Source organism: Tachysurus fulvidraco, chromosome 6, assembly GCF_022655615.1.
Source record: "Tachysurus fulvidraco isolate hzauxx_2018 chromosome 6, HZAU_PFXX_2.0, whole genome shotgun sequence".
NCBI classification, from domain to species: domain Eukaryota; kingdom Metazoa; phylum Chordata; class Actinopteri; order Siluriformes; family Bagridae; genus Tachysurus; species Tachysurus fulvidraco.
In genome coordinates this window covers 24,781,251-24,808,990 of record NC_062523.1, presented here as the reverse complement: position 1 = coordinate 24,808,990, position 27,740 = coordinate 24,781,251, and the positions used below count along the sequence as shown (strand labels likewise).

General features: G+C 38.5%; 1 protein-coding gene across 1 annotated transcript in view; it reads left to right on the top strand.

The window, feature by feature from the left end:
* kcnh3 (potassium voltage-gated channel, subfamily H (eag-related), member 3) overlaps window positions 1–27,740 on the top strand; it is a 168,098-nt gene that overhangs the window by 96,963 nt on the left and 43,395 nt on the right. The window contains exons 2-4 of the mRNA XM_027143559.2: window positions 8,436–8,669; window positions 23,428–23,562; window positions 25,976–26,115. Of these exons, the coding sequence (XP_026999360.2) occupies window positions 8,436–8,669; window positions 23,428–23,562; window positions 25,976–26,115 (509 nt within the window). The remainder of the gene's footprint in view (window positions 1–8,435; window positions 8,670–23,427; window positions 23,563–25,975; window positions 26,116–27,740) is intronic.

Here is a 27,740-nt window from a genome sequence, read left to right as displayed (position 1 = left end):
AGTTTTGGAGATGCTCTGACCCAGTCGTCTAGCTATCACAATTTAGCCCTTTCAAACTCGCTCAAATCCTTATGCTTACCCATTCTTCCTGCTTCTAACACATTAAGTTTGAGGACAAAATGTTCACGTGCTGCCTAATATATCCCATTTAAAAACAGGTGCCGTGATGAAGACATAATCAGTGTTATTCACTTCACCTGTCAGTGGTTATAATGTTATGCCTGATCGGTGTATAGACGCAGTAGTGCTATTATACAGTACAGACGAACAGTTTGGACACACCTTCTCATTCAAAGAGTTTTCTTTATTTTCATGATTATGAAAATTGTAGATTCACACTGAAGGCATCAAAACTATGAATTAACACGTGTGGAATTATATACGTACGTAACAAAAAAGTGTGAAACAACTGAAAATACGTCACATTCTAGGTTCTTCAAAGTAGATGAGCTTCAAGAGGTCGTCACCTGAAATGGTCTTCCAACAGTCTTGAAGGAGTTCCCAGAGATGCTTAGCACTTGTTGGCCCTTTTGCCTTCACTCTGCGGTCCAGCTCACCCCAAACCATCTCGATTGGGTTCAGGTCCGGTGACTGTGGAGGCCAGGTCATCTGGTGCAGCACCCCATCACTCTTAATGACTTAATGAGCCCTTACACTGAAGTGGCATTGGTGGTTCAGACAGTTTAGGCTCTCAAATAAGAGAATTAGTGTTTTTTTCTCTTCTTTTTTTATGTTTCAATTTTTCATTTTGCTCACGCATTGTGACATTAGTTACACAAGTATACACAAGAAAGTACGCTTTTTTTTCCTTTTAATAAATAAGGCAAAAGCACCATTCAAAATTTGAATCTGGAATGAATGACAATTACAGTGCTGTGAAGAAGTATTTGCCCCTTCCTGAGTTTGACTTTTTTTGCATCTACAATCTTTTTTTTTGCATTGCGCAAATACAAAATGCAGTTTTTAAATGATGATATAATTTATTAAGTTAAAAAATCAGTCCAAACCTGCCACCCCTTTGCTAAATTATGCATGAACTGTAATTAACCACATCCTTTGGGTAGCTGAGTTAAATTTCTCATGCCACACCCAGACCTGATTACTGGCAGACCTGCTGAATCAAGAAATCACTTAAATGAAACCTCTCTGGAAAAGTGAAGCATGTTAAAAGATCTCACAAAGTGTCACACCCTGCCGCGATCTAAATTCAAGAACAGATGAGAAACAGTAATTGATATGTTTCGATGGCTGAATTAAAACAATTCTGCAAAGAAGAGTGGCCCAAAATTCCTCCACAGCAATGTCTGTGTGACTGAAATGACTCAATCAAGCATCGTGTTAGTTCTGGCAGGCCACGTCGTCAAGCGTGCATCAGCTTTTAATCAGCTGTCCACGACGTGCACCATTCCGGTTACGACATCCATATTACCCGACCATTTAAATTCCCATTCATTGAGCCACTTCCTAGCGCTTCACTGCTGCTGCCGCGATCTAAACTCCCTCCTCCAACCCCGACTCCACCATGCCGGAACCCGTGTTCGTTGTACCAGTTTTCGTCATAAATCTCCACATATTTTTCTCTCTCTCCCCCTCTCTCGAAATATTTAATTATTTATTTAGCAATTCATTCATTTATTACTTTCCAAAAACACGTACAGTAAGCGAGCATATCTAATACTATGCATGATTAGTGGTTCTGTCTAATTCTATTTTCTAGTCGCTGCTCTCCCCGCTCTAACCACGCATGTGCACGGACGGGCGCGTGGATTCTTGCCCAGAACAGAACCATACCGCCAACACTAACTGTATGCATATCATCTAGTAAATTCTATTTTGACAAAGTGGTCCTGACAGGACTGTCAGTTATTCACAAATTGATTGCAGTTATTGCCACCAACGGTTATTAATAATAGGGAAATACCCTGGAAAGACCAGGTAGATTTTGATGACCTTTTTCTTTATTATTATTATTATTATTATTATTATTATTATTATTATTATTATTATTATTATTATTATTATCTAAAAATATAAGAAAGGCAAAAACATTTTTATAGCACTGTACATAGGAGTCTTAAATGTTCTGATATAAACTTATACCATGGAAACTCTGCCCCCTTCCTCCCATCTCACATTTAGTATTATTTTCTTTTCCTCCATCTCTGTCACAGTATATAGACAATGTTGTGAGCTAATATGAAATAATGCTTGACTTTGCTACCATTCAACAAGTACACAGTTAACATCAATAAACTAATAATAATCTAATTGAAGGTGAAACTCGGGTGTGGGTTTTACAGGGTCCTCCAGTAACTTCCAAGCAAGTGGCAGCTACTGAAACACTCTGGATATATACATGTAGAAAAGATTTCAGTTTATTCTAGTGATTAATTTAAGGACGATATTCAATATATAGGTCATATTTTAACTACATTAACTAGTTTTAACTCAACTCTAATTCAAATAGATACAACAAATACAAAGAGGTGAGTACCATGAAACCCCAAAAGCACTTAGCTCAGGTCTTCTGACAGATTCCTGACAAGTCCAATACATAAAACTAATTAACAACCAAGTTATTATACTGTATACCGATGTTAGCTCATTTTGTTATCAGCCAGTTAGTTGTGTAGAGTCAAAGAATGCTTGTTTTATTATATAAGATTGCTTATATTTCATTAATGAAAGTACATTGTTAGATTGTAAGCTTGTGTTGTTCATTCATATCCCTGTAATGAAACAGTGTCATTCTAAGCCATCAGCTTGGTCCCCAGAAGATGAAGGTTTCTGTATCATTAAGTCGCTGCTTCATTAAGTCTTTTTGTTGGCATGCACGTGTTGATTATGACTCGAATGTAGTGAATCGAACGAATCGATTTATGGTGTGTACAGAAATGGTATTTCTTCACTAATGCTATTAGGGTATGGATTACAAAGGAATCCTTTTGGAGCTTTTTACTGGTTGCTGATGCTATGTGTCTTTTTTTTTTTATCGACACACTCCTTACGACTGGGGATGTGAAAAGGGATCTATGAAGATAAATCTGTGGTATGATAGCGATAGTATTTGTGAATGCTCAGATTCTTGCAGCATTATAAACTAACCTGTTGAGGTGTTTAGTGATAAAAAGCATTTTTCACATTTACAGATTTTTTTTTTTTCCCTGTTGAAAATATCATTGTTTTAAAGGTAAGAAGTAACTATTGTCACCGGAGCAATCTCAATTTATTTTACTGTCAGTTACATGCAGTAGGGATTTTTTTTTTTTTTAGTGTGTGCACTCATCTAATTTATTTTTTCAGCCGCTGGAGTCGAGGCCATCAATCCAGAGTAATGTGCTCTTGAGCAATGGGATCCCTGTTCTGTCTGTTTTGAAATTCACAATGCAACCAATAGTGTAAGGTTGATCATTGACTGGGACAACACTCAACACCCAAAGGACTGAACTGTAGAGACTGAGTAGATGTTTTCACAAAGAGAGAGAGAGAGAGAGAGAGAGAGAGAGAGAGAGAGAGAGAGAGAGAGAGAGAGAGAGAGAGAGAGATATTAGCATTAGATGTAATGTTGTATAAAGACCTGGCATCTCAGGTGTCAGTGCCGAAGCTTCTAAAAGCTTCTAAAGCTTATAAAGATATTACAGCAGCACTCAGACAGCAGCTCTAACACATACACAAACAACACAAATCCCCAAGATATAGATGTATTCCATGATGTTTAAAGCTTTAATACTGTTTCGCAAAGCTAACTGCAAGAAGGTCATGGTCTTTTAGACTGAAATATTGACGGCTCAGCCGGCTCGGTTTATAATGAATAAAACATACAACTACATCATGCTTGTTATCATAAAATTTAATGTTGTGGAAAGTCCTTGCATTATAGCAGCTTTAAATAGTCCTGAAGTCTGAATAGGCTGAAGATATTCTTCTGTTACTGAGAAGCTGCAAACATCCCAAACTTCCTGAAGACCTGAATAAGAAAAACATATACCTTACACTAGTGATATTATCTACATGAACTTCAAATGAGGGGCGATAATAACTCCAAGGTCTTTTACTGCTGAACATAACAGAGTTAACCAGAGTTATTCTCAATTCATTTTATTTCCAGCATTTAGCAGACACCCTTATGCAGAGTGATTTACTCTCAAGTGTTTTCTAATCTTTAGTTATTCTCTAGAATATTAATAAGCTGGTGTCTCTCATATGACTTAGCTGAAACATTTAGCTGTGTGTCATCAGCATAAAAATGGAATATAACACCATGTTTACAAACACTGCACCAAGGCGTAGCATATATAGGGAGAAAGGAAGTGGACCTAAAACAGAACCTTGTGGAACACCGACCATAACCTAAGTATGTTTAGAGTAGTCATTATTCAGATCTACGAATCAGACCTGAGCCATTAGAGGTATTAATGTCTTGTCAGAGCTGCTGTTACATACAGTAAATGATTCTAAAACTGTTTGACCAATCAGAAGCCAGAATTCAACAGCACTGTGGTATAATAATGAAAATATTACATTTATCAGAATCAGAATACTTTATCTATCCCTACAGAGTAATTCGGTAGGTTATCACAGCTCCAAGTCGCCAAAATAAGATAGAGACTTATATACACAAATATATACAAAAAATGATAAATGAAGCTAGGGTTTAAGTAAATAACAGTAAAGCTGTATTGTTGCACAGTGAGATATGTTGTTGTTATATATATATATATATATATATATATATATATATATATATATATATATATATATATATATATATATATATATATGGCTAAGATTTAAATAACTATTCCGGTAAAGTTATATTGTTTTACAGAGGAACGATAATGTCCGATGGACACCGGTAGAAAGGATTTCCCGTGTCTCCCTGTAGAGCACCTTGACTGGATGTGTCTGCGACTCTGGAAGGTGTTGTTTGAGACGACAAGCAGCTTAGACAACATCTTTCTTTCTGACACTACACTCAGAGAGTCCAGCTCCACCTCCACAACAGTCTGATGGCATCAGCTACCTTAAGTCCACTGAGTCTGAACTTGTGCATGTGTAGATGAGTTGTGTTTCATTCAGATTAAACAAGCAGATCTTTGGTATGTTTGTTTGTATGTAGGAGATGGATGGAATCTCTTCATACCAAAAAAAAAATCTTTTTTTGTGTCTACAGTGGGGATTAATTGCTCATATGGAAGTTAAGACTCTGTGCTTTAAGTATTTGTAGTCATTTATAATTATTTCTGTTTTTACCTAGCCTACTCAGAGTAGATTTTTTTTTTATAGATGTTAAATCTTTCAAAAGATTTCAAAGGAAATATTGATGTCTGAGATGCAAGTGCTTATTCATAAGCATCTAACATCTGAAGGCGTTATCTTCAACTATTAAAATTCTGTGTAGACTTTGTGTTATCAAAACAGAGGGAAAAACATCTCACTCCTTTGACACTGAAAGCCAGTCCTGACTCATTTCAGATCAGACTCATGAACAGAAAATAAATCATTTGTTTTTGTTTTTTTTCTGATTGAAAATTTTCCAAGTCTATTTCCATCCTGCTGGCACAATAGAACACCAATCAATATCAATAGTACTGGTAAAAAGGGTTAAGAAAAAGTTTTTTTTTTATTTCTGTCACTTTTTATTTATAAGGAAAATAAGAGAACACCTAAGAGCTCTTATGTCTGTGCAGTTTGTCTAGAGGACTGTGCTGACTTTCTCTGCAAAAGACTTCATGCCTTTTTTTTTTTTTTTTACAAAAATAATTTTTTATACAAATCATGCATCATTTCTTCACTTTTCTGGAGGAAGTCGTCTCTGAAGCAGTGGAAAGTGTGCAGTAGGAAATGAGAGACAGTAGATTTGTGACGGATGCCGATTTTGAATTGGAAACGATCAGATTTCTGTTAAAGCTGCAGCAGATTAAATGATCATCCTATGAGAAAAAAATGTTCTTGCACAATTTACTGGGAAAAAGGTACAGGGTCCTGTTTGACAAAGCTGAAGAATTTGTAGAAAATGTGAAAGAAAATGTCATGAACTGGACCCGAATGAGCAAAGATCAGAACTGTACAGTATGTTCGACAGATATTTCTCTGCGTAATTCGGATCAAATCTTTGCTCCATTCTGTATAGTATGGATTTTAGGTCCCTGGGGGCTGTCTATTTTACATGATTTATTAATATGGATATGATTAGATTCCATTGCACCTCATTTAACATTTAACGGTCCAAATTAATATTCATTGTGACTCTTGCTACATTGAGGAGGACACGGATTGAGTCAGGAGATCGTGCTCTTTAGTAGTGGCTTTCACAAGGTACATAGGAGAAGTGAACTGCCAGCATAGACTAGTGCTCAGGTGCAGCGGTGCTGGCGGCTTTAGCTGGTGGTGGAGAGTGTGCAGGTGAAGCAGTGAGGTAGCGAGGCAGCAAGGCAGACCCTATGACTGTTGCTTGGTTTCAGACTGGGGAGCGTCATCCTTTCACGTTGCTGAAGAAAGTGAAGCACATTAGTTACTACCCCGTACACACAGCCTTACTTCCCACTACTGCTGAGCCTGGTTCCTTCAATGAATATTCTCCTGGATTGGACATCAGCACACGTTTAGCCGCTCTGCCTTGCAGCTACACTCAGATGCGCTGGCCTTGGTGCTGAAGTGCAGCTGTGGTTTCAGCACCTCAGGTTCATTGGATGACGAGCAGTTTTGTGTGGCTTGCACGTGGTGGTGTGGGTGCCGGCATCACATAATATATTAAAATGGCACATATATATTTCACTCTAACGCTGGTGCAAAGCTGAGGACATTTTTTCCTCAATCAAGGCTTCATTTTGCTGCTGTTGTTATGTGCACTGAATAATACTGTAGATACCTGAAGTGGTATCAAGATTGTCCATGACTTATCATACTGCCGCCTTTTGCTCTTTTCTTTTTTCTTTTGTGGTTCAGCTCACTAATCAGTGCATCAGCACCTGTCTCCTTTACTCACTGTCTTTTCCATGAGATTGGATTTAGCAGCTCTCTGTTCTCTGTCTCGCTCTCTTCCTGTCCTTGTCTCCTCTTTAGCAGACAGGTGCTGTGCTGACTTCCTGGCTGTGCCTTGCTCTCAACAATTTTTAAGAAGTGCTGCTCTGACATCATCATCATCATCATCATCATCATCATCATCATCATCATCATCATCACCTCCATCATCTCACTGCAAGTCTCACATGCACGCTCCTCAACCTTATCTGTAATGCTACTCAGCCCCGATCAAGATTTCCATCACCTCCTGAAATGAGCCGAGTTGCCTTATATCAATAGTTGTGCCTGAACAAGAAGAAATAATTTCCCACTGGATGAAAATATTCTTCTATTTCTGTAGAGGGATTAATTTTAAAAAGGGAAAAACATAAGCTGTTTGTTGGTAAAGACACACAGATGTCTCAGGCTGTGCTTTGGTTTTGCTGGTTTTGAAGACAGAAGGGCAGTCCAGCTGTTTAATTGTTCAGTATTTGATTAATGGCTTTTGTTCTGCTTGTAACGACGCCTGTCTTGGCCAGTGATTTCTTTCTGCTCTGCTGCATCCTGTGCTGTTTGTTTAAAATAAACCTCAGGGGAAAGCTTAGAGGATCATTTGTGCAGCTTGGAGCTTATTTGTTTATGAAATTTCAGAGTGTACTTAATATTTGTGACAGTAAGAACATAAAAATGTGCTGCAGTGTGCTCACATCTGTGGTGAGCAATAATAATAATAATAATAATAATAATAATAATAATAAGAAGAAGAAGAAGAAGAAGAAGAAGAAGAAGAAGAAGAAGAAGAAGAAGAATCTGCATTTAGCCACATATGGGAAACTTTTGGTGACAAGTTTGCAAAAGTACACAGAAGTTTAACATCAATTCCCCCATTTAGATTATTGCGATAATCTGTCCACAATTTTGCGGTTGCCAGTTTTTTTTATTTTTATACATGTCTCTTACAGTTGTTTCTAGACCATCACACCAGCACTGTAGAACTCCATATTATAATCAGGGAATGGAAAGGTATGGGCTGGTTCAAGTAAACAACTAATTGTAGTTTTTAAAAGCATACAACATGTTCCACTTTATAAGCCACCTCACTGATATCTTGGTGGACTTGGGATTTGAACTGTCAACATTCCAAGTTGTTAGCCCACCACCTTATGCATTAGGCTACCACACGCCCTGCAACAGACTTTCCTGTCCTCATTTGACATTTCATCTACTCAAATGCTCCAACTTCTGTTTACACACCTGAGACTGTACAAAGCACATGATATGAGTCACATGCGGTTCAGTTTCTGATCGGTTCTATGTTGCTAAGCACGGAGCAGTAACATCGTAACACCGTATAACACAAGTGCTAAGCCTCCGTCTAACTGACATGTCAGGCCACAGATTGCCCTAATCCCTTTCTTTTTCTGTCACAGATAGCAACTTTGTGCTGGGGAATGCTCAAGTACAGTCCCTCTACCCCATTGTGTACTGCTCGGATGGGTTCTGTGAGCTGACAGGCTATGCTCGTGCTGAACTGATGCAGAAGAGCTGCGCGTGCAACTTTCTGTATGGACCCGAGACCAGCGACAAACTGACGTCACAAATCCAGAGTGCTCTGGATGACCGACGGGAATTTAAGACCGAACTGGTTTTCTACAAGAAAGGAGGTAAGAGAAAGAGACAGAGCGTGCGATAGAATGAGAAAATAAATAAAAACAAATGACAAATTTATTGGTTTTGTCTTAAAGGAAATGGAGATTGCAGTTTGTGTGTATAACCTGTACGTACAAATGTCTACTTTAGTTTTAAGCTCATGTCATCCCTAAATGGGGGAAAGCAATTCAGTGGCTTTCTTTCTTCAGAAAACATATTTAGCAACCTAGATTGCTCGTATTGTTGCTTTCAGTTTAATAACTGGCCTTGGATGCACCTGAGCACATAGGATAATAACACTAGGACACCAGTGTCTTCATCCTGCCTCTTGCCTCGCCTCTTATTCTTTTCTGGAAATAATATCTTAGTATTATTGCGAATGGTTCAGACCAAGCTCGAGGCTTAAAAATGTTTCAGAGCAGGATTAACCTTTTTTTTATATTATAGCAGATTGTACAGAATGTAATGTAATCCACAAAACATGCAACTAAACTAAATGCTTTGTAATGCTTTGAGACTGCAGGTAAATATAGAATCAGACACGGTGTCACAACCTGGGTAGGATGGAGACAGATCCGTACGCAGGATAGCTTCAAATGAAAGGGGTTTAATAAATAATGAAGACAACACAGTAAAAGACGAGAACTAAAGCAATACAAATGATGACATTTAACAACAACTGACAATGACTAACATGACTAAACGTAACCACACGTAACCAATGATTATATGGAAGACAATGAGACACAATTAGTAACAGGTGTGGAGACAGGGAGGAGTGAACGAAGGCGGGGCAGACACGTGACAACAACAACAACAATAGCACATGGACAAAAGTCCGGGCTGATCCATGACACACGGCTTATTAGAGCCATTGTGTTTATAGTGTTTTCAGTATACTATACACACATGGACAAAATAGTTAAAGAAAAAAAAACCCATAATGGTCACTAAAATAACTTAAATCTGACAAAAGTAATAATAAATAAAAATGTACTGAAAATTGACCGATAAAAACCAGACATTGCTTTTGAATTGTGGTTCAACAAAAATGACGGTACCCTAAACTTAACCCTTGTATGTTGTTGGTATTTTTGTTACTCAGCCAGTGTTCGTGGGTCTGTTTGACCCGCTTCATTTTTAGGTTTTTAATTCAACACAATCAAAAATATTATGCTAAAATACTCTACAGATGTTTACTTCATCCCAATTACAAGCAATATAAACAGCATATATAGTTAATATTTGCCCTTTACCTTTATTACATCACATGTTTTAAATAAAGGGCTACTCGTTTTTTGTTGTTTTTTAATAAAATGTAATAATAAAAAAAAAAGAAAATCAAATTGAATTAAGTTAAGAGTGGGGAAAAAAATCAACAAATTTACAAGGAAGCAAAGTTTTCCAAAACTATTGATGTTTATGAGTATGGGTCCCACAGACCCGACAACATACGAGGGATAATATTTTGTTGCACAACCTTTTGAAGCGATCACTGCAAGCAAGCAATTTATGTAACTCTTAATGAGACCTGCATCTGTCTGCAGGTATTTTGTCCCACTCCTCATGAGCAAACTCTATGTGTATTATCCAAGCAGTGTTTTTTGGGATTCTTGAAGCCAAAAATGACTGATTTTCTAAATTTGCTATGCAACTTTCTTATGGAAAACTATTTAAATTGGCACAAGTGCAAGCACAAGATTCTTCATTTTTAAGTCCTAGCTTTTAAGACATGCATGTAATGACTATCTGTGAGCTGTAGTCATGTTCCACACACGTGAATGAGGGCTTTGGCTGAATGTGTATTGTGATGATGCCCTGTAGAAAATCTCCTCTGTAGGTTTGTCTGACTTTATGTCCATTTCTCTAATGGCGAAGAGATGAAATCCTGGAGGGACTGAATAGCGACTGGAATCGTGACACGTATTAACTCAGGATTATTATTTTTAATTATGACACTTATATTGAAGCTTTGAGCATAAGCCGATACCTAATATTGATCTTTTTAAAATGAATGGCAATGCCATAGCTGTAGACAAGACAAGTTGTTTCCTGTGTGCACCAGGGATTTCACCTCGAGTCAAAATTTCTACAGAGAAAATGAGCTTGAATTCATGAGTATTAAATTCTCAGGAGGTTTCTGCTTTCACAATCTTTTATTTATGTGTCAGATTCAAGGCCCCAAAGACCTAATACGGCACGCTGCCTCGATTCGTTTGGCCCCATGGGAATTTGCAAAAATTCATGCTGAAGTCTCTCACAGTTCCATTTCGGCAGTATTTATAGTGACCTCCCATGTACTGCATGTCATACTGTAACTGTCAATCAGAACCATGTTGGTTCTTGGCTTTTCCTGTGAATCGACAATTCCGAATCCTATAATGCAGCATGATGTTATAATAACATCGTAATGTCACGTTTACGGCACATACGAGCGCATCTATTCTAATCCGTTTAAGGTAATGTGCAAAAAGTACAAAACAAACCATAAGTCATGAACCAAAACAACAACAACAACAAAAAACACTAGGACTAGTAAAATTACTGTATGGATGAATACAAAAATACACACAACAGACAAGATACAAGCAACAAACGGGATTTCAGGATACATACGATACAAAAGCAGAAGAAAGCGAGACACAGGAGATGTGTTCAAAAAACTAGGAACCAAAACAATGGACAAAGACTCGGAAGTGACAGATATAGACATCTATATATCTGTCTAGAAATAGACAAACTAATCAAAGGGAAAGCCAAGGATTTATCATGACACGTTACACAAAAATAACAGCGACAACACAGGAGGCAGAAACACAAGATGAAAATAAAATGAAACTCTTGTGGAAATGTAAACAAAATAAAACACACGAGAGAGTGAGATTAGTGACAGGGTTCCAAAGAAAGGTGAATGGAGTGGATTTTTCTCTGCATGTGCTTTGTATAGTAAAGATAAATGTTTTTTTATAAAGCATATATACCCTTAAAAGAGCACCTAAGTACTGTATTAGGAGCAGTGAGGAGGCTTAAGAGTTTCTTTAGCAGAGGAGAAAATGGGCAAAAGGGGAAGAGGGAAAAGAAATGTATCGTATAGAATATTTAATAATGATGATGAGTTAATAAGATGCTACAGATTAGATCGTGTAGGGATTATTTTTGTGACTAATCATATTAGAGATAACAGCAGTATTTCACACAGCAGAAATGTTGTTATGGCATTTATAAATACACTAACATCTCTGACACAGAGCTGAAATGCCATAGCGGCAGAAATGACATAATTTATCTCTATGACATTTCTGCTCTGTGTCGGAGATGTTTACATTCACATTTACATTACATTTATAACATACAGATGTTAGAACATCTCTAATGTGGTCGATCACCAAAGTAATCCCTACAGGGTATAGTCTCAAATATCTAGACCTAGAGACAAAGTGAAGACAACCGATCACAAAAGAATGTGTCATACCTAGTAACAGGTTTAACCTCGCCTCCTGTTTAAGATAAAAGTTGTTGTATGTTGCTTGTTTAGAGTTGCTCTGAAGTCCTGAATCGCTCTTAAGCTAAGATTTCTAGTTAGAAATGTTTCAAAGTTTAAGCTAAATTAGGAGCTCTCTGAGATCGTTCTTGAGATATGTATGTACTGAAAAATTAATACGTCCTCGGGTTTAAGTCCTCTGATACCGTGTAGGAAAAATGCTACAGAAAATACATGGATATAATCAATGTGATCACCAAATAGTACATACGGCTTAATCACATGAGCAGTGTTGACATGTTTGTTTTACTTTTAGAGCTCAGTTTATTGGTGTAACTGAGAGAATGAAGAATAAGATGTAATAATAATAATAATAGTGAAATAATAATAATAGAGAATGAAGAAAAGCGCCCACGTGTCCTGGCTAGAATTAGAGTCTGACACCTGATGATAAAGATGATTGTTTTCACCCTCAACAAAAGGAAGCTGCAGCTGATATTTTTGTTGAACGTCTTATTTTTGTCTTCATTTTCATTCAGCATGTGTTTAAACAGGGCTTAATAGTACACTACTTGTACCTATTATCTAAACATCATGTCTTATCTCTCGAAGGTGTGAAATCTAGTGTGAAACCTGCAGAATAATATCCCTGAAACCTCTAGATTTTGCAGAGTTTGTGGATCATTGGCAGAATAGTATGACACTACATCAGTGCGGGTTTAAGATTCAAGCTCCTTGTAGAATTTTCCAGATTATATTTACTCATACGTAATGAGAAAGCACAACTGTTTCACTTCTCCTGTGTGCTACTTCTCCTATCGGTGGTCATTCAATAAAGCCTTGAACGCACAATAAATAAAAATGACGGCCAAACGTGTTTACGTCTTATTAATGTTTTTAATCACACCGCTGAGAAAGGTTTTCCATTAATCCTGAAAACGAACGCTTGATCGTTCATTTTAACGTGTCGTTCGTGATGGATCATCGCTGTCTCACTGCAGGACTTTGCGTACTGTAAATCCCAGACGATGCAGATCACAAGCCAAGGGAAGCGGGAGCTCAGTGGTTAATGTGCTGATCTACTGATCAGAAGGTCGTGAGGCTGGACTCTTGATCAAGGCTCTAAACCCTCAACTGCTCAGATGTGTAAATGAGATAAATAAACATAATTCGCTCTGAATAACGACGCCTGCCAGACGCTCTAAATGTAGATCAGATCAGAAAATGTCACGCACACTCCCAGCATTTCAGACACCTTCACTCAGATCTTTTGTGAAGATCATAAAAGAGCGTGTTTGTTATCTGAAATGCATTTTAAAGCATAATTTTAAAGAAAAATCCAGCTCTGTTCTTTTCCTCTTGTCTCTTCTCCTGACACAGCTGACCAGAAACCTGACAGGATTAATAATGTGGGTTGGGAATACACGAAGTTTCCATGGCTGCTGCTCAGAAACAAGCTTCTGGCTTCTATAAAACCTTTCTCTCAGGTACTGAAAGAATAACACGAAATACGTTTAAAAAAGTAACAGCGTTGTAGAAATCCTCAGGTTTTTTTAGAGGTAGTTGTTCGGCTTAAAGATGTTAACGCTTCTGTATTTTACCAACGTTTACAGAAACATTCTTTAAGTTTTTAAGTTATTTACAGCTAATACGCTCCGTACCCACCAGTCAGGCATCTATTTGACAGCAACCTATTCGACAGAATGTCTGTACTTGCTTGGATAATGTGGCTTCAGTACATTTACAAGTATATTTTTTTACTTCTTTGTAACATGAAATCTTTTCACCTCACTGAAATCACATCTCAATTAGCTTTTTCATAAATCTGGCACTGTTACGCTGTTAGATGTATTTCTTCCATAAGAGCAGATTGTGGGTGGCTTGTAGCTAGTGCTGCGTTCCCCAAGGACTTTATGTCACCCTCATTCTCCTTCATTGTAGCTATATGGTGGGAATTAGCCAAGACTACGTTATAAATTAATTTTTTTTTAAAAAAAGGATAAATTACAGGGGGACAGTGGTTAGCACGTTCACCTCACACCTCCAGGGTTGGGGGTTCGATTCCCACCTCCACCTTGTGTGTATGGAGTTTGCATGTTCTTCCTGTGCCTCGGGGGTTTCCTCCGGGTACTCCGGTTTCCTCCCCCGGTCCAAAGACATGCATGGTAGGTTGATTGGCATCTCTGGAAAATTGTCCGTAGTGTGTGAGTGTGTGAGTGAATGAGAGTGTGTGTGTGCCCTGTGATGGGTTGGCACTCCATCCAGGGTGTATCCTGCCTTGATGAACGATGACGCCTGACGCCTTCCCGTGACCCGAGAAGTTCAGATAAGCGATAGAGAGAGAGAGAGAGAGAGAGAGAGAGAGAGAGAGAGAGAGAGAGAATTACATAAATATGTTAAAAGAATTCAATTCACTTTAAATGTATTTGTATAACATTTCTAACAATGTATATTGTCTCAAAGCAGCTCTACAGAACATAAGAAACACAATACAAAAGTTTAATATTAAACAAAGATTAATATCATACAAAAGATTAAGATTAATATTAGACTTGTATTTAAATGGGTTTGTATTTATCACCGATGAACAAGTCCGAGGAGACTGAGGTGACTGTGGGGAGGAAAAACTCCCTTAGATGGAAGAAGAAGAAACCTTGAGAAGAACCAGACACAAAGTGAACCTCATCCTCATTTGGGTGACACTGGAGGGTGTGATTATAAATCTACAGTCTGATAATTGTGTATTGATGAGGAGGCTTTCGTCTTAGAAAGTTTGGATACTTCATGAACCGAAATCCAACTGAAGCTGGTACATTTCTAGATGCATCAGGATCCTCACAGGGTTATTAGTCTCTTCTCAATGAAGGTCCAAAATCTTTATGACACACAACCCACACAGGAGCTGGTACAATATTTGGATGGGTAGAAAAAGAGAAGCAGTGAAGAGGAATTAGCGTAGCTGCTATACATCATATTAGCAAGCAGTAAATGATAATGTGCAAGTAATAGCTTTCTGTGGGAGTCACCAAAAGTAAATCATCTGTGGCATACACAAGTCTGGTAATTTGTAGGTGATGGACGTTCATCAGCATTTACACACGAGAGCAATGAAAATCAGCATAAATCCAGCAGACATTTTGTGTTTGGTTGGACTTCCACAGCGTAACTGAAAGACAAAGCCCTGTTGTGTGTACAAACTCCTTTTCCATAGCTCATCACTATTAACCTGATATCGTCTCTCCAGCATCTGTCTCGTCCCAGAACGTGCACTTTCACACGCAGCCTCAACACCGCTGCATCAACAGCCTGATTTGTAACTCATCTCATCGCTCTCCTGTGGAATAGTATATTTATTAACCAAGTGGTTCATTTATTTCATCGTCGTGAGGGCTATTATGCTAACTCATTTTTACTTATTAAATGCATAAAAACAGGATGTCTTGAGACAATAATTGTTCTGGTCTTTGTCAGCGATCATTTGAAGACATCAGCAGGAAGGAATTAGTGTTGAGTCTGTGATGAACTCAGAACTGACCCTGACCTATTAGTTCATCAGGAGCTCTTGGTTGTTTAATTCAAATACTCAACTACAAGCTGTTGCAGAAAGGACATTATTTACATTGACATTATTTCCTGTCCAGTGACACTCAAATGGGGGCATGATGGCATAGTGGTTAGCATGTTTGCCTCACACCTCCAGGGTTGGGGGTTCGATTCCTGCCTCCACCTTGTGTGTGTGGAGTTTGCATGTTCTCCCCGTGCCTCGGGGGTTCCCTCCTGGTACTCCGGTTTCCTCCCCCGGTCCAAAGACATGCATGGTAGGTTGATTGGCATCTCTGGAATATTGTCCGTAGTATGAGAGTGTGTGTGCCCTGCGATGGGTTGGCACTTCATCCAGGGTGTATCCTGCCTTGATGCCCGATGACGCCTAAGATAGGCACAGGCTCCCCGTGACCCGAGAAGTTCGGATAAGCGGTAGAAAATGAGTGTGAGTGAGTGTATATCTCTTGGGGGGCATGGTGGCTTAGTGGGTAGCACGTTCGCCTCACACCTCCAGGGTTGGGTGTTCGATTCCCGCCTCCGCCTTGTGTGTGTGTGTGGAGTTTGCATGTTCTCTCCGTGCCTCGGGGGTTTCCTCAGGGTACTCCGGTTTCCTCCCCCGGTCCAAAGACATGCATGGTAGGTTGATTGGCATCTCTGGAATATTGTAAACTTTCCAAAAATATTGGAACATCTCTGGAATATTAATGAGAGTGTGTGTGTGCCCTGCGATTGGTTGGCACTCCATCCAGTGTGTATCCTGCCTTGATGCCCGATGACGCCTGAGACAGGCACAAGCTCCCTGTGACCCGAGTGAGTTCGGATAAGCGGTAGAAAATGAATGAATGAATGACACTCAAATGAGGATGAGGTTCCCTTCTGAGTCTGGTTCCTCTAAAGATTTCTTCATCACATCTTCTCAGGGAGATTTTCCTCGTCACCGACACCTCCGGCTTGTTCATTAGGGGATAAAAGTTAGAGATAAATAGTAACTTCATTTAAAACTTTATAATTTCTTTTTTTTATTCCGTTGGCCACATTTCAGATTTGTAGGGTTAAAGTCGCTCTGTATGAATTCAGTATGAGGATATGAAAAGGATGAGAAGACACATTTTTTTTTTTACGAGGCCATCTTTTTTTCATGTGACTCCGCCTGACCTTAGTAAATAACGAGTAGCACTTAACAATCACAGAACATAAATAATCATGCTAATACCTGATTTAAATATGAGCTAACGATGAGTTAAGGCATGGACTAATCAGAAACTAATGACGCACTAACCTTAACTACGTCTTATGTATTCATGCTTGAATGATGAAACCTTATTACGTGCTTGTTAGTTAACGTATTAATTAACACATGGCTGTAAACTAAATCAAACCTGTTCTATAAGAAAGAATCTTATAGTTTATATCTTTTTTCATATGCAGCTGAATACAAGCATCATTGGATGCCACTGGATTACTTTCATAACCTGGTATCTATTAGGTCTATAACCCTACATCATCTCTACAACATCAGTCTTCTCTCATCGATCCTCCTTATCGAACTTTGTGATATTCACTAGAAGAAGCCTTTATTTTGGGACATATACAACACAGCACAGTCACGTTCTTTTATTCACATATGCCAGGAAGTTGAGGTCAGTCCGCTGTGTTGTGGTCAGTCCACATGTACCAGGAAGTCAGAGTGAGAGCGCAATGTTACAGCTCTACTGGAGTAGAGAGGGTTAAAGGTCTTCCTCAAGTGCCTAACAGCTGCAGCTTGTCAATGCTGGGGCTTGAACCCCTGACCTTCTGACCAATAACTCAGAGCTATAACTGTCTGAGACACCTCTGCCACTTAATAATAATAATAAACACAAATAATTTCATCTTAGAGGGGCATGGTGGCTTAGTGGTTAGCACGTTCGCCTCACACCTACAGGGTTGGGGGTTCGATTCCCGCCTCCGCCTTGTGTGTGTGGAGTTTGCATGTTCTCCCCGTGCCTCGGGGGTTTCCTCCGGGTACTCCGGTTTCCTCCCCCGGTCCAAAGACATGCATGGTAGGTTGATTGGCATCTCTGGAAAATTGTCCGTAGTGTATGTGTGTGAGTGAATGAGAGTGTGTGTGTGCCCTGTGATGGGTTGGCACTCCGTCCAGGGTGTATCCTGCCTTGATGCCTGATGACGCCTGAGATAGACACAGGCTCCCCGTGACACGAGAAGTTCGGATAAGCGGTAGAAGATGGATGAATGAATGAATGAATGAATGAATGAATGAATTTCATCTTAACCAATTTTGCATCCATCCATTTCCAAACTCCAGTCCCACTGTAATACTAGCATGCCTTCCGGGTGGCCCGGCCTCCGGGGCTCTGCTCATTTACCCATGTGAGTGAGATAAATACAGATGCACCAGCTCCAGTTGGATTCCACTTCATGAGTATTTTGGGCGTTCATAGGGAAGATGCCAACTACATGTGATCTTTGAGGACAACAACCTCCTAATCAATACAGTTAAATCCAGTTGGACCGGACTGTAGAAAGGACATAATTCATAGTAACACTCTAGGACATGCATTAACTCATTATTAGTTCTTATTTATTGTAAAACCAAATATTAATTCAGGTAAGATTGCATAATTATTCATTTCAATGTTACCAAATAATGCAGCTTTTGGAGGGACTTGACTTGAACGCTGCCTATATACAGTAGGGCCTTTATGACACTTTAATAAGCTATGAATACTCTACATATATCCTATAAGTAAGATAAGATAAGATAAGATAAGATAAAACATTTTTAATCACAAAGAAATTTGTTTTTACCAGAGCCTGCTTAATATTACAAGAGAAATAAATATAATGAAATCTAAATGAAATTTGGCCTCTTATATAAACTCTCTGTGAGTTCAATTCAAATATATTTGAGTGCGCGACCATCGAGTACACTCCAGTTGATTTTTCAGCTTCCTGTGGAGTTAAAATTCTACAAATATATAGAGTTAAATTTAACTCGTAACTACAGTTTGTTTGAATAATAACCCTTTCGTAGTTTAAAAAAAAATCTAAAACACTAAATTGTTTCAGGTGAAAATAATTACAAAAACAAACAAACAAACAAACAAACAAATAAACAAACAAACAAACAAATAAATTTATAGCATTTGGCTTACTACACAATTTAGGGTTAAGGGCCTTGCTCAGGGACCCAGGAGAGGCATCTTGGTGGATCTGAGGGTTGTTTTTACACCTGGTCACTTCATGCGTTTTCTGTGATCAGATAGCTATCCGATGGTAAAAAGACCAGGTCTAAATGCCCTCTGAAACGGTTTCGAGACGGATATAAATCTGATCGTTCAAACCACTTCAGGAGGAGGTCTGAGACGCATTTCAGATGAAACTGGACAGATGTAAATGCATGTGGTTGTTCAAGCCACATACGTCAGTGCTATACTCCTCCCAAACAGAAGTACGGCACTCGCAAGAGATCTTTCACCCAGGTGTCTCGTCGGGTCTTAAAATTCGCTGCTTCCGCCTACGAACATGCAGCAAACAGTAAATGCTGTTTTTTGTAGCATAACCGTCGTAACAAGTTTATTCGTCTTCTTTTTGATTGCGTTCTGAAAACCGCATACACCAAAGCGTGTTCCATTTTAAGTACCCCGGAAATGAGGTAAAATATATTTGCATTTTGGGCGGGAGTAGAAAGATGGGATCGATATCCGATTAGCCAAGACGCATTTATGTGGCCTAATGTAAATGGAACAATTTTAACAAATCAGATAGCTATCGGATCAGAGAAAACACATGAAGTGACCAGGTGTAAAAAGGCCCAGACCCTCACTACATACACACTCACCTATTGTTTTATGGGCAGCACAAGAAGATGTCATTTTATTTATGAAAGTTCTACAGCAATGCAGAAATGTGAAGATTCTGTGCAGTAACATCACTCTGTTATAATACACCTCATAACTGCTATTTTATCTCAATTATAGTTTTAACAAGTCAGATAGCTATCGGATCAGAGAAAACACATGAAGTGACCAGGTGTAAAAAGGCCCAGAGATTCAAACTCACAACCCTTCTGATTAGTTGTCCTACACTTTAACAGCTTAGCTACTACTTCCAAACAAGATCAGGATTTTCTGAACATTCCTCACAGCATAAAAATACTTTAATAAATAAAATGACATTTTTACTTTGCTCACAACAAAGTCCGAGATAATGCAACAGGGCATGGAAAAGATGTAGAGCAAACAACACCAGGGGGAGTTGAGTAAGGCTCCTCAATAATAGAAGTGATAAAGCAATGCTGGAGAACTGATGAAGGGTCTTATGTCTAAACTAGTTATGTTTTATTTGACCTTGTCTTATCATGAAACAGAGCATTAAGAATAAACACAGTTGTTGTTGTTGTTGTTGTTGTTGTTGTTGTTATTATTATTATTATTATTATTATTATTATTATTATTATTATTATTATTGGTATTATCAAATCAAATCAAATTTTATTTGTCACATGCACATACATACAGGGTACAATATGCAGTGAAATGCTTTATGCAACTGTCTGGTATTAGAATAAAGAATATAAAAAAAGTATAAAAAAGCAAAAAAATTAAATGAGAATAAAATAATAAGAAAGTATAAACTATATAAGAAAACTATATACGTATATATATATATATATATATTAAATATATGGAGAATATGAAGAAATAATGTATATACATATACATAAATGTGTATGGTTTTTAAAGATTGTCCTTATTATTATTATTATTATTATTATTATTATTATTATTATTATTATTATTATTATTATTATTATTAGACTTAGATAGTGGCAGAGTTTTACCAATCCAGCTGATTGTAGATCCCACATGTTGTTTATATGGTACAGTGAAGTCAACAAGAAAGTCTGAGCTTTTGTACCAAGCAGACGAAATCACACATTTGTGAGACTTCCCTCAAGATATTGTACAAAATAACATTTTATTATCTTAATGATATATTTTGTTTTATTATATTTTTAGTATTGCTATTAATAATATATTATTGTTCATTTTTTTATGATATTAATTATTCAATTATTTGTTTTTGTATGTGTATTTCGTTTTAAATGTGTCACCCATCTTGAACCTTCTGTTTATTTCCAAATGTAAATAAACCCCAGAAATAATCCCAGATTTTCAGCGTGGTCTGAGATTTCCGGACCGTCCTGTGTCTTAACCCGGACACTGTAGATAAGATAATCCTCATTTCTATACTGTACATGTTGCTTGTGTGTAATCCCATCCCCAATTTCTCACTTGCATAGCACAGGGTTTAATCCCAGTGTTGCCATAACAACAAGAAGCGTGTAAGTCTGTTCGGCGCAGTCTTCATGTTAATCTCTCCGCTTGTGTTAACAGGTTTTAACTGATTTCCATCTCAGTGGGATTATTAGACAAACAGTATAATAAAGAGTGATGTAAATGGCAGTGTTCAGAAACAAGGAAGCTCCAGTTGGTGAAAATAGCATGAAATGTCGATGTTACGATGTAATAGATGTATCAGATCATCTTTACTTGTCTTCTAATCACCTCAATCTTCTAATCTTACAAACTGAATGAGTTTTGGAAACAGCACAAGAAGATTTTATTTAAAGATTAAAGTTTTTACTCCAATCAGTTCAAATATGTTTGGAATTTAAATGCAATTGAGTTTTTTTTTTTTTTTTTTTTTTACCAGTTCTTCTAATTATTACGGGTCACAGGACAGTTTCGGGACGTTTTCTGCCGGAACATAACGGGGCTTTCGGGCAGCGTGTTGTGTTCTCGTCCCTACTCACCTGTTCCTGATTGACTGTCAGTCATTTATTTGCAGGGAGCTCTTGTGTTTTCTGTCTTTTCGCTGTTTGGCTCAGTTAGTATTTGCTGTGTTTGTCTTTATTGTGCCTTTTCCCGGGTTTTCCTGATCGTGTGTGAACATTCAGGGAGTTCAGCTTATTCGAAGTTTGATGTTTAAAGTGGACGTTAACTGAAGCTCGTGACTTGTAACTGCATCATTTTATGCTTTGTGCTGCTACATGATTTGCCATTTAGATAACTTCCTGAATGTTCTGGCGTACCTTATAAAGTGGACGATAAGCGAAGTACATATATAATAACTTGATAAAAAAAAGGCACCACATTTGATGATACCTGAAGAAACGTCTCCATTTTTTTTTGACATGTTAAGACAAATCAGTGGTCTATATAAAAAAAAGGTCTTTTCCCAGGTTTTAGAATAAGACATTTACTGATATTACCTTCTGAAATATTTATGTGTGTTATGATGGGAACGGTTAAATAATGGACAGTGAAAATGTCTTTGACTTTTGTGATATATTCTTGGGTCATTAGCCGCCCTGGTGTCTGCTGTGCCATTGCAAATCAAACAAACACCACTTCTCTGCCTTATTGATGTGGCTCATTTTCTAGAAAGAAAAAAAAATCACTTTTATTGATTTAAACAGTTCGAGATCTGAACACAAACAGCTTACTGTCATTGTGAGTGTAGTATCAGTTGTTATCAAAACACTTTACTACACAGAGTTTACTAATGATGATGATGATGGTTTTCTCTCTTTTTTATTTATTTCTTTTTTATAAAAGCTGTGCATAATAAAAGTTAGACATACACACACATTCACACAAACACACACATACAGATGCAAAAGCTTACACACAGACAATCGGACACAAACACCTGCAGACACTCCCACACACACAAGCACACACACACAAAATCACTCACATAGACACACAAGGACACACACATACAGTATAGACACACAAAAACACATACAGACCAGAATAAAACATACACACAGAAAATCAAACATAAAAACACACACAAACACACACAAACATACACAGATACACATGTACACATACAGAGACACATTCACAAACACACAGACACACACACATAGACACACAGGCACACGGATACAGACAAAAACACATACAGACAGACACACACACATAGACACACAGGCACACGGATACAGACAAAAACACATACAGACAGACACACACATAAACACACACAGAGATACACACAAATACATACGCATAGAGACAGACACCCACACACCCACACACCCACACACACACACACACACTCACACACACACACACACTCACACACACACACACACACACACACACACACACACACACACACACACACACACACACACACACACACACACACACACACACACGTCACTTAGTGATTTTCCTGATATTCTCTAGTACAGTATAACAACCAATTGATCTTCATCACCTTCATAAAGCTCTGTTCAGAATGACAGTTGTTCTTGGAAATCTAATCAGTAGTTCTTAGCTCAGCAGGTGAGACACACAGGGATGTGCACTCCTGCCGTATTCGTTATAACGATTGGAACGGGTTTTCAAAATGCCGCTGCCTTTTTTTCATTTTCACCCAAGACAGATATAGAAGATTAGGAGCGGATAAAGACATACCTTCCAGGAGTGGTTTCAATCTCCTCAGACAGAGTGTGTGTGTGTGTGTGTGTGTGTGTGTGTGTGTGTGTGTGTGTGTGTGTGTGTGTGTGTGTGTGTGTGTGTGTGTGATTTAGATTAGAGATTTTCTCTAGCATGTTTCACGTGTCAGTGATAAGCCTGTCGCATGTTCCCCTGTGTTCTGGTGTGTGTTAATGAGCAGCTGTTACAGAAGCTGTAAAAATCTCTGTCTCTTTATCTAATTGGCAGGTACTCAGTTCTGGTGTCTGCTGGATATCGTGCCCATTAAAAATGAGAAAGGAGAGGTTGTGCTGTTCCTCGTGTCCCATAAAGACATCACAGATAATAAGAAGGATCAGGATGAAGAGCAGTGTCCTGAGATGGGTGAGCATCCACACAAACACATTTGTCTCATACACCATGGTCGTACCAAATACGCCGCATAACTGCGATGCCCATCAGCACTGCACCGTACCACGACACACACCACGTCATGTGACTACACACACTGGGACACTAGGCTAGTGTGCTAATACATTCTGTGTGCTAATAAAAAAAAACCTTCGCTTTTTTTTTCAATCACACCTCCGACTTTATTTATTACACTTAAACAACTAAATACTTTCACAGCGGAACGTCACAGTCGTCAAAATACAGAAGTCTTTAGCGATCATGCATTATTATTATTATTATTATTATTATTATTATTATTATAATTATTATCGACATAACATAAGTTGTCTATTTATTTTTACAGCGCTGTTAACAATTTACATAGTCTCAAAGCAGCTTTAGAGAAGTATAGAAGCAGAATAACAATTTTAAAGTTTAAAATTACGTGGCTATCTCATATTCATCTCGCGCTCATATCGACCCTCTCGCGCACAAAGCCACATAACAGAGATTTAAATAGTAACAATAGTAAGATATCATATAGGAAAATGTACAAATACATCTCTCTTCATATCTTTATGGTGGGAAATTAAAACTGACTTACAGGTTAGGTTAGCTTAAGCTAATTATTTCCACTTATCTAATGAAGATGCTATTGCTATGCTAGCTAGCTAGCTATGATTTAGCTCAAAATATGTTTACTGGTGATTGCTTTGTATAGCACTGCTCTAAGCTAGAGTAGCACGATGGGGTGGTCCTTCTCAGCTCCAGGGCCCTCATTTTCATCCTCAGATCTCATTCCACATGTTCTCTATCTGCCACCTCCCAAAATTATGCTAGTAGGTGGATTGGATACACCATGTTTCCTTTAGACGTGAATGAGTGTGTGAATGTCATCCCATCCATAGTCTCGTGTAGCCAGACCTTCAGACTAACGGCAGAAAGACTCCATCGTATAGCTTTTATTGGCCAAGGATCAACTGACTGACATGTCAAGCAACCAGTTGATGTCCCCACATAAACATCCTTTGATCATCTGATCACCAGAAGCATTTATTATCACTGTTGTAAATTTCGTGTGCCGTATTCACCAGACATTTAACTAAATGTTCGTCACATCTGAGGCCGGGACCATCCAGCCATGGCATCCCACCCAGGATGTGTTGTCTTCTTACACTACAAACACTGACCAGTGTGAGGACTCACTGAAGATCAACCTCTCTGTGCAGCCTCTTTCGGGTCACGGGGAGCCTGTGCCTATCTCAGGCGTCATCGGGCATCATCGGGCATCAAGGCAGGATGCCAACCCATCGCAGGGCACACACACACTCTCATTCACTCACACACTCTCATACTACGGACAATTTTCCAGAGATGCCAATCAACCTACCATGCATGTCTTTGGACCGGGGGAGGAAACCGGAGTGCCCAGAGGAAACCCCCGAGGTACGGGGAGAACATGCAAACTCCACACACACAAGGCGGAGGCGGGAATCGAACCCCCAACCCTGGAGGTGTGAGGCAAACGTGCTAACCACTAAGCCACCCCCGCTCTGTGCAGCCTCAAAGAGATACAGAGATGTCACTCAACTATAAAACTGTTGTAGAAGGGACATTATTTGCAGTGACACCCAAATGAGGATGAGGTTTCCTTCTGAGTCTGGTTCCTCTCAAGGTTTCTTCCTCATATCATCTCAGGCAGTTATTTCTCGGCGGGATAAATGTTAGAGATAAATAGTAACTTCACTTTTAAACTTTACAATTTTTATTCTGTATCTACACTTCTGTAAAGCTGCTTTCAGACAATAACAATTGTTAAAAGTGCTATACAGATAAATAGAATTACAATCGAATAGATGGCATTGTACTCGCTTAGCATTGTTGATCTCTTTCTGGAGGCTTTTTTCTGATTTACAAACCCTTGAGGCTCTTCACACACTTCACACACAACACCCATCCTGTTCACTAAACTTGAACTAGAAAGGAAGTTAATTATATCCTTCAGGTCAGATTAAATGTGAATGAGTTTAAGTGAATTTGAAGTGAGTTTAATTGGGAGAGCGGAGATGCGTGCGGTGTTTAGAGATAGCGGAGAACGGACTAAATGTGACGGCACTAAATGTACAGTACACCCTGCCATCTCTATCAGTTTCTATCTAAAAATTCTTGCTCATGACTTTGCGGCTCGTACATGTTAAACACATGCACAGTATGAGCTGCAAAGTCATGAGCAAGAATCTTTATACACTTCTTCCTTCATATTCAGCAAACCTTTCAAAAGCACAAACTATTAGATCAGACGTTTGTTTATGTGACATATTTGTCCATTTTGACTTATGTTTTGACTGTTTTTTGTTTTTTTTTATAAAACCATGAAATGCATTAAAGCCTGTTTTGTGCTCAGATCAGGAGACAGGGCTGGAGGTTCACAAGGTCGCACGGCCGCAGGGCTTTAACGCTAACCGGCGGCGCAGCAGGGCCGTGCTGTACCAGCTATCAGGGCATCTGCAGAAACAAGACAAGGGCAAACTCAAGATCAACAACGTAAGTTAATATTCAAGAGTTCACAATCCCAAACTTGCTAATGTGATTAAGCTCATTTGTCTGGTGCTAACCTCCTACCGGTAAAGACACATACCTAATGGCTTTTTATGTTAGATGATAGATGAAAACTGAATAGTTAGAGGGCTTTGTCTGAATGTGAGTCACATGACAAATGTAATTCCGAAACTATTGCAAGCTCCTCCCAATACTTAATACTTGATTTTAAATCCAGTTCTTTGCTCGCAAAATTGCACTAAATAGCACATTTCGCTGAACTTAGTTTGCTGTTTTTAGCTTTTCAATTCAAACAGTAGTCGTTGTGTGAATTTCACGGTAAACAAATGAACATTTGAACACCTAGATTAAATTATACAGATGTTACATTGATGATGAACATTATGGAGAACTTCCTCCGCAGTTAACCCCATAAGGTTTCTGTGAAATACATTGGATTTTACATGGATTAATTACAATTCTAAAAGCTGAAAGCAGAAGCAAAAAGATGATCATGAGACAAGAGCATTATTTTATCATACATTTTCAATTTTTAACATAATTATTGTCGTTTTTTTCCTTAAGCCACGGGAACGTTCATTAGAGCGGAAACACGGTAGACATGCTACGAGTAAAATAATGAGAACAGAACTGTAGTAAAATAACAGTACGTTTTAAAACAATTAAGAAAAGAAATAGAAATCTTTCTGCCAATCAACCAGTCTAGAAACCGCTATATGGAATGATGTGAGCTGTGATTCGAGACAGTGGCTCAGACACATCCAGCTCATTTCTGAGATATTGTCTTAAGCATTGCGCAACACGGCCTCGAGGGTAATGGTCTGATTCTGCGGCCGTTTCAAGGTAAAGGAGAGAAAGTTACGGTCTGTTTATACATGTTGTGAATACAGAGTGCTGTTCAGTTGGGAAAATGTTCAAAGGTTTGCGTGCAGTTAGTTGTTCTTCGTGGTTATGTTTATTTGTAAAAAACAAACAAACAAACAAACAAACAAATCAATAAATAAATAGATACATAAATAGATAAATAGATATATAAATAAAAAAATTTAAAAAAGCAAGTCGAGAGGTTTACATATTAAATATTCAGATAATTTAATTTGTTAAAAGATATTGTAAATTATGTATTGTACTGTATATTGTATTAAAAGTGCCATTCTTTAAGGAAATGTAAACTAATACGCAAGTCATGGCCTAATAGTTAGAGAGTCTGACTCGTAATCCTAAGGTTGTGGGTTCGAGTCTTGGGCTGGCCACGACCGAGGTGTCCTTGAGCAAGGCACCGAACCCCCCAACTGCTCCACAGGAGCTGCAGCATAAATGGCTGCCCACTTTTACTTTGGGGGCAGTGGTGGCTCAACTGGTTAAGGCTCTGGGTGCGGGGTTCAAGGCCCAGCACAGCCAAGCTGCCACTGCTGGGCCCTTGAGCAAGGCCCTCAACCCTCCCTGCTCCAGGGGCGCTGTATCATACAGTATCTGCCCCTGCACTCTGACCCCAACCTCCTTAGTTGGGGTATGTGAAGAAAGGAATTCCACTGTAATGTATATGTGGCGATAATAAAGGCTTCTATGCCCCGTTCTATTCTGTTCTATTCTAATATGAATTGAGATCC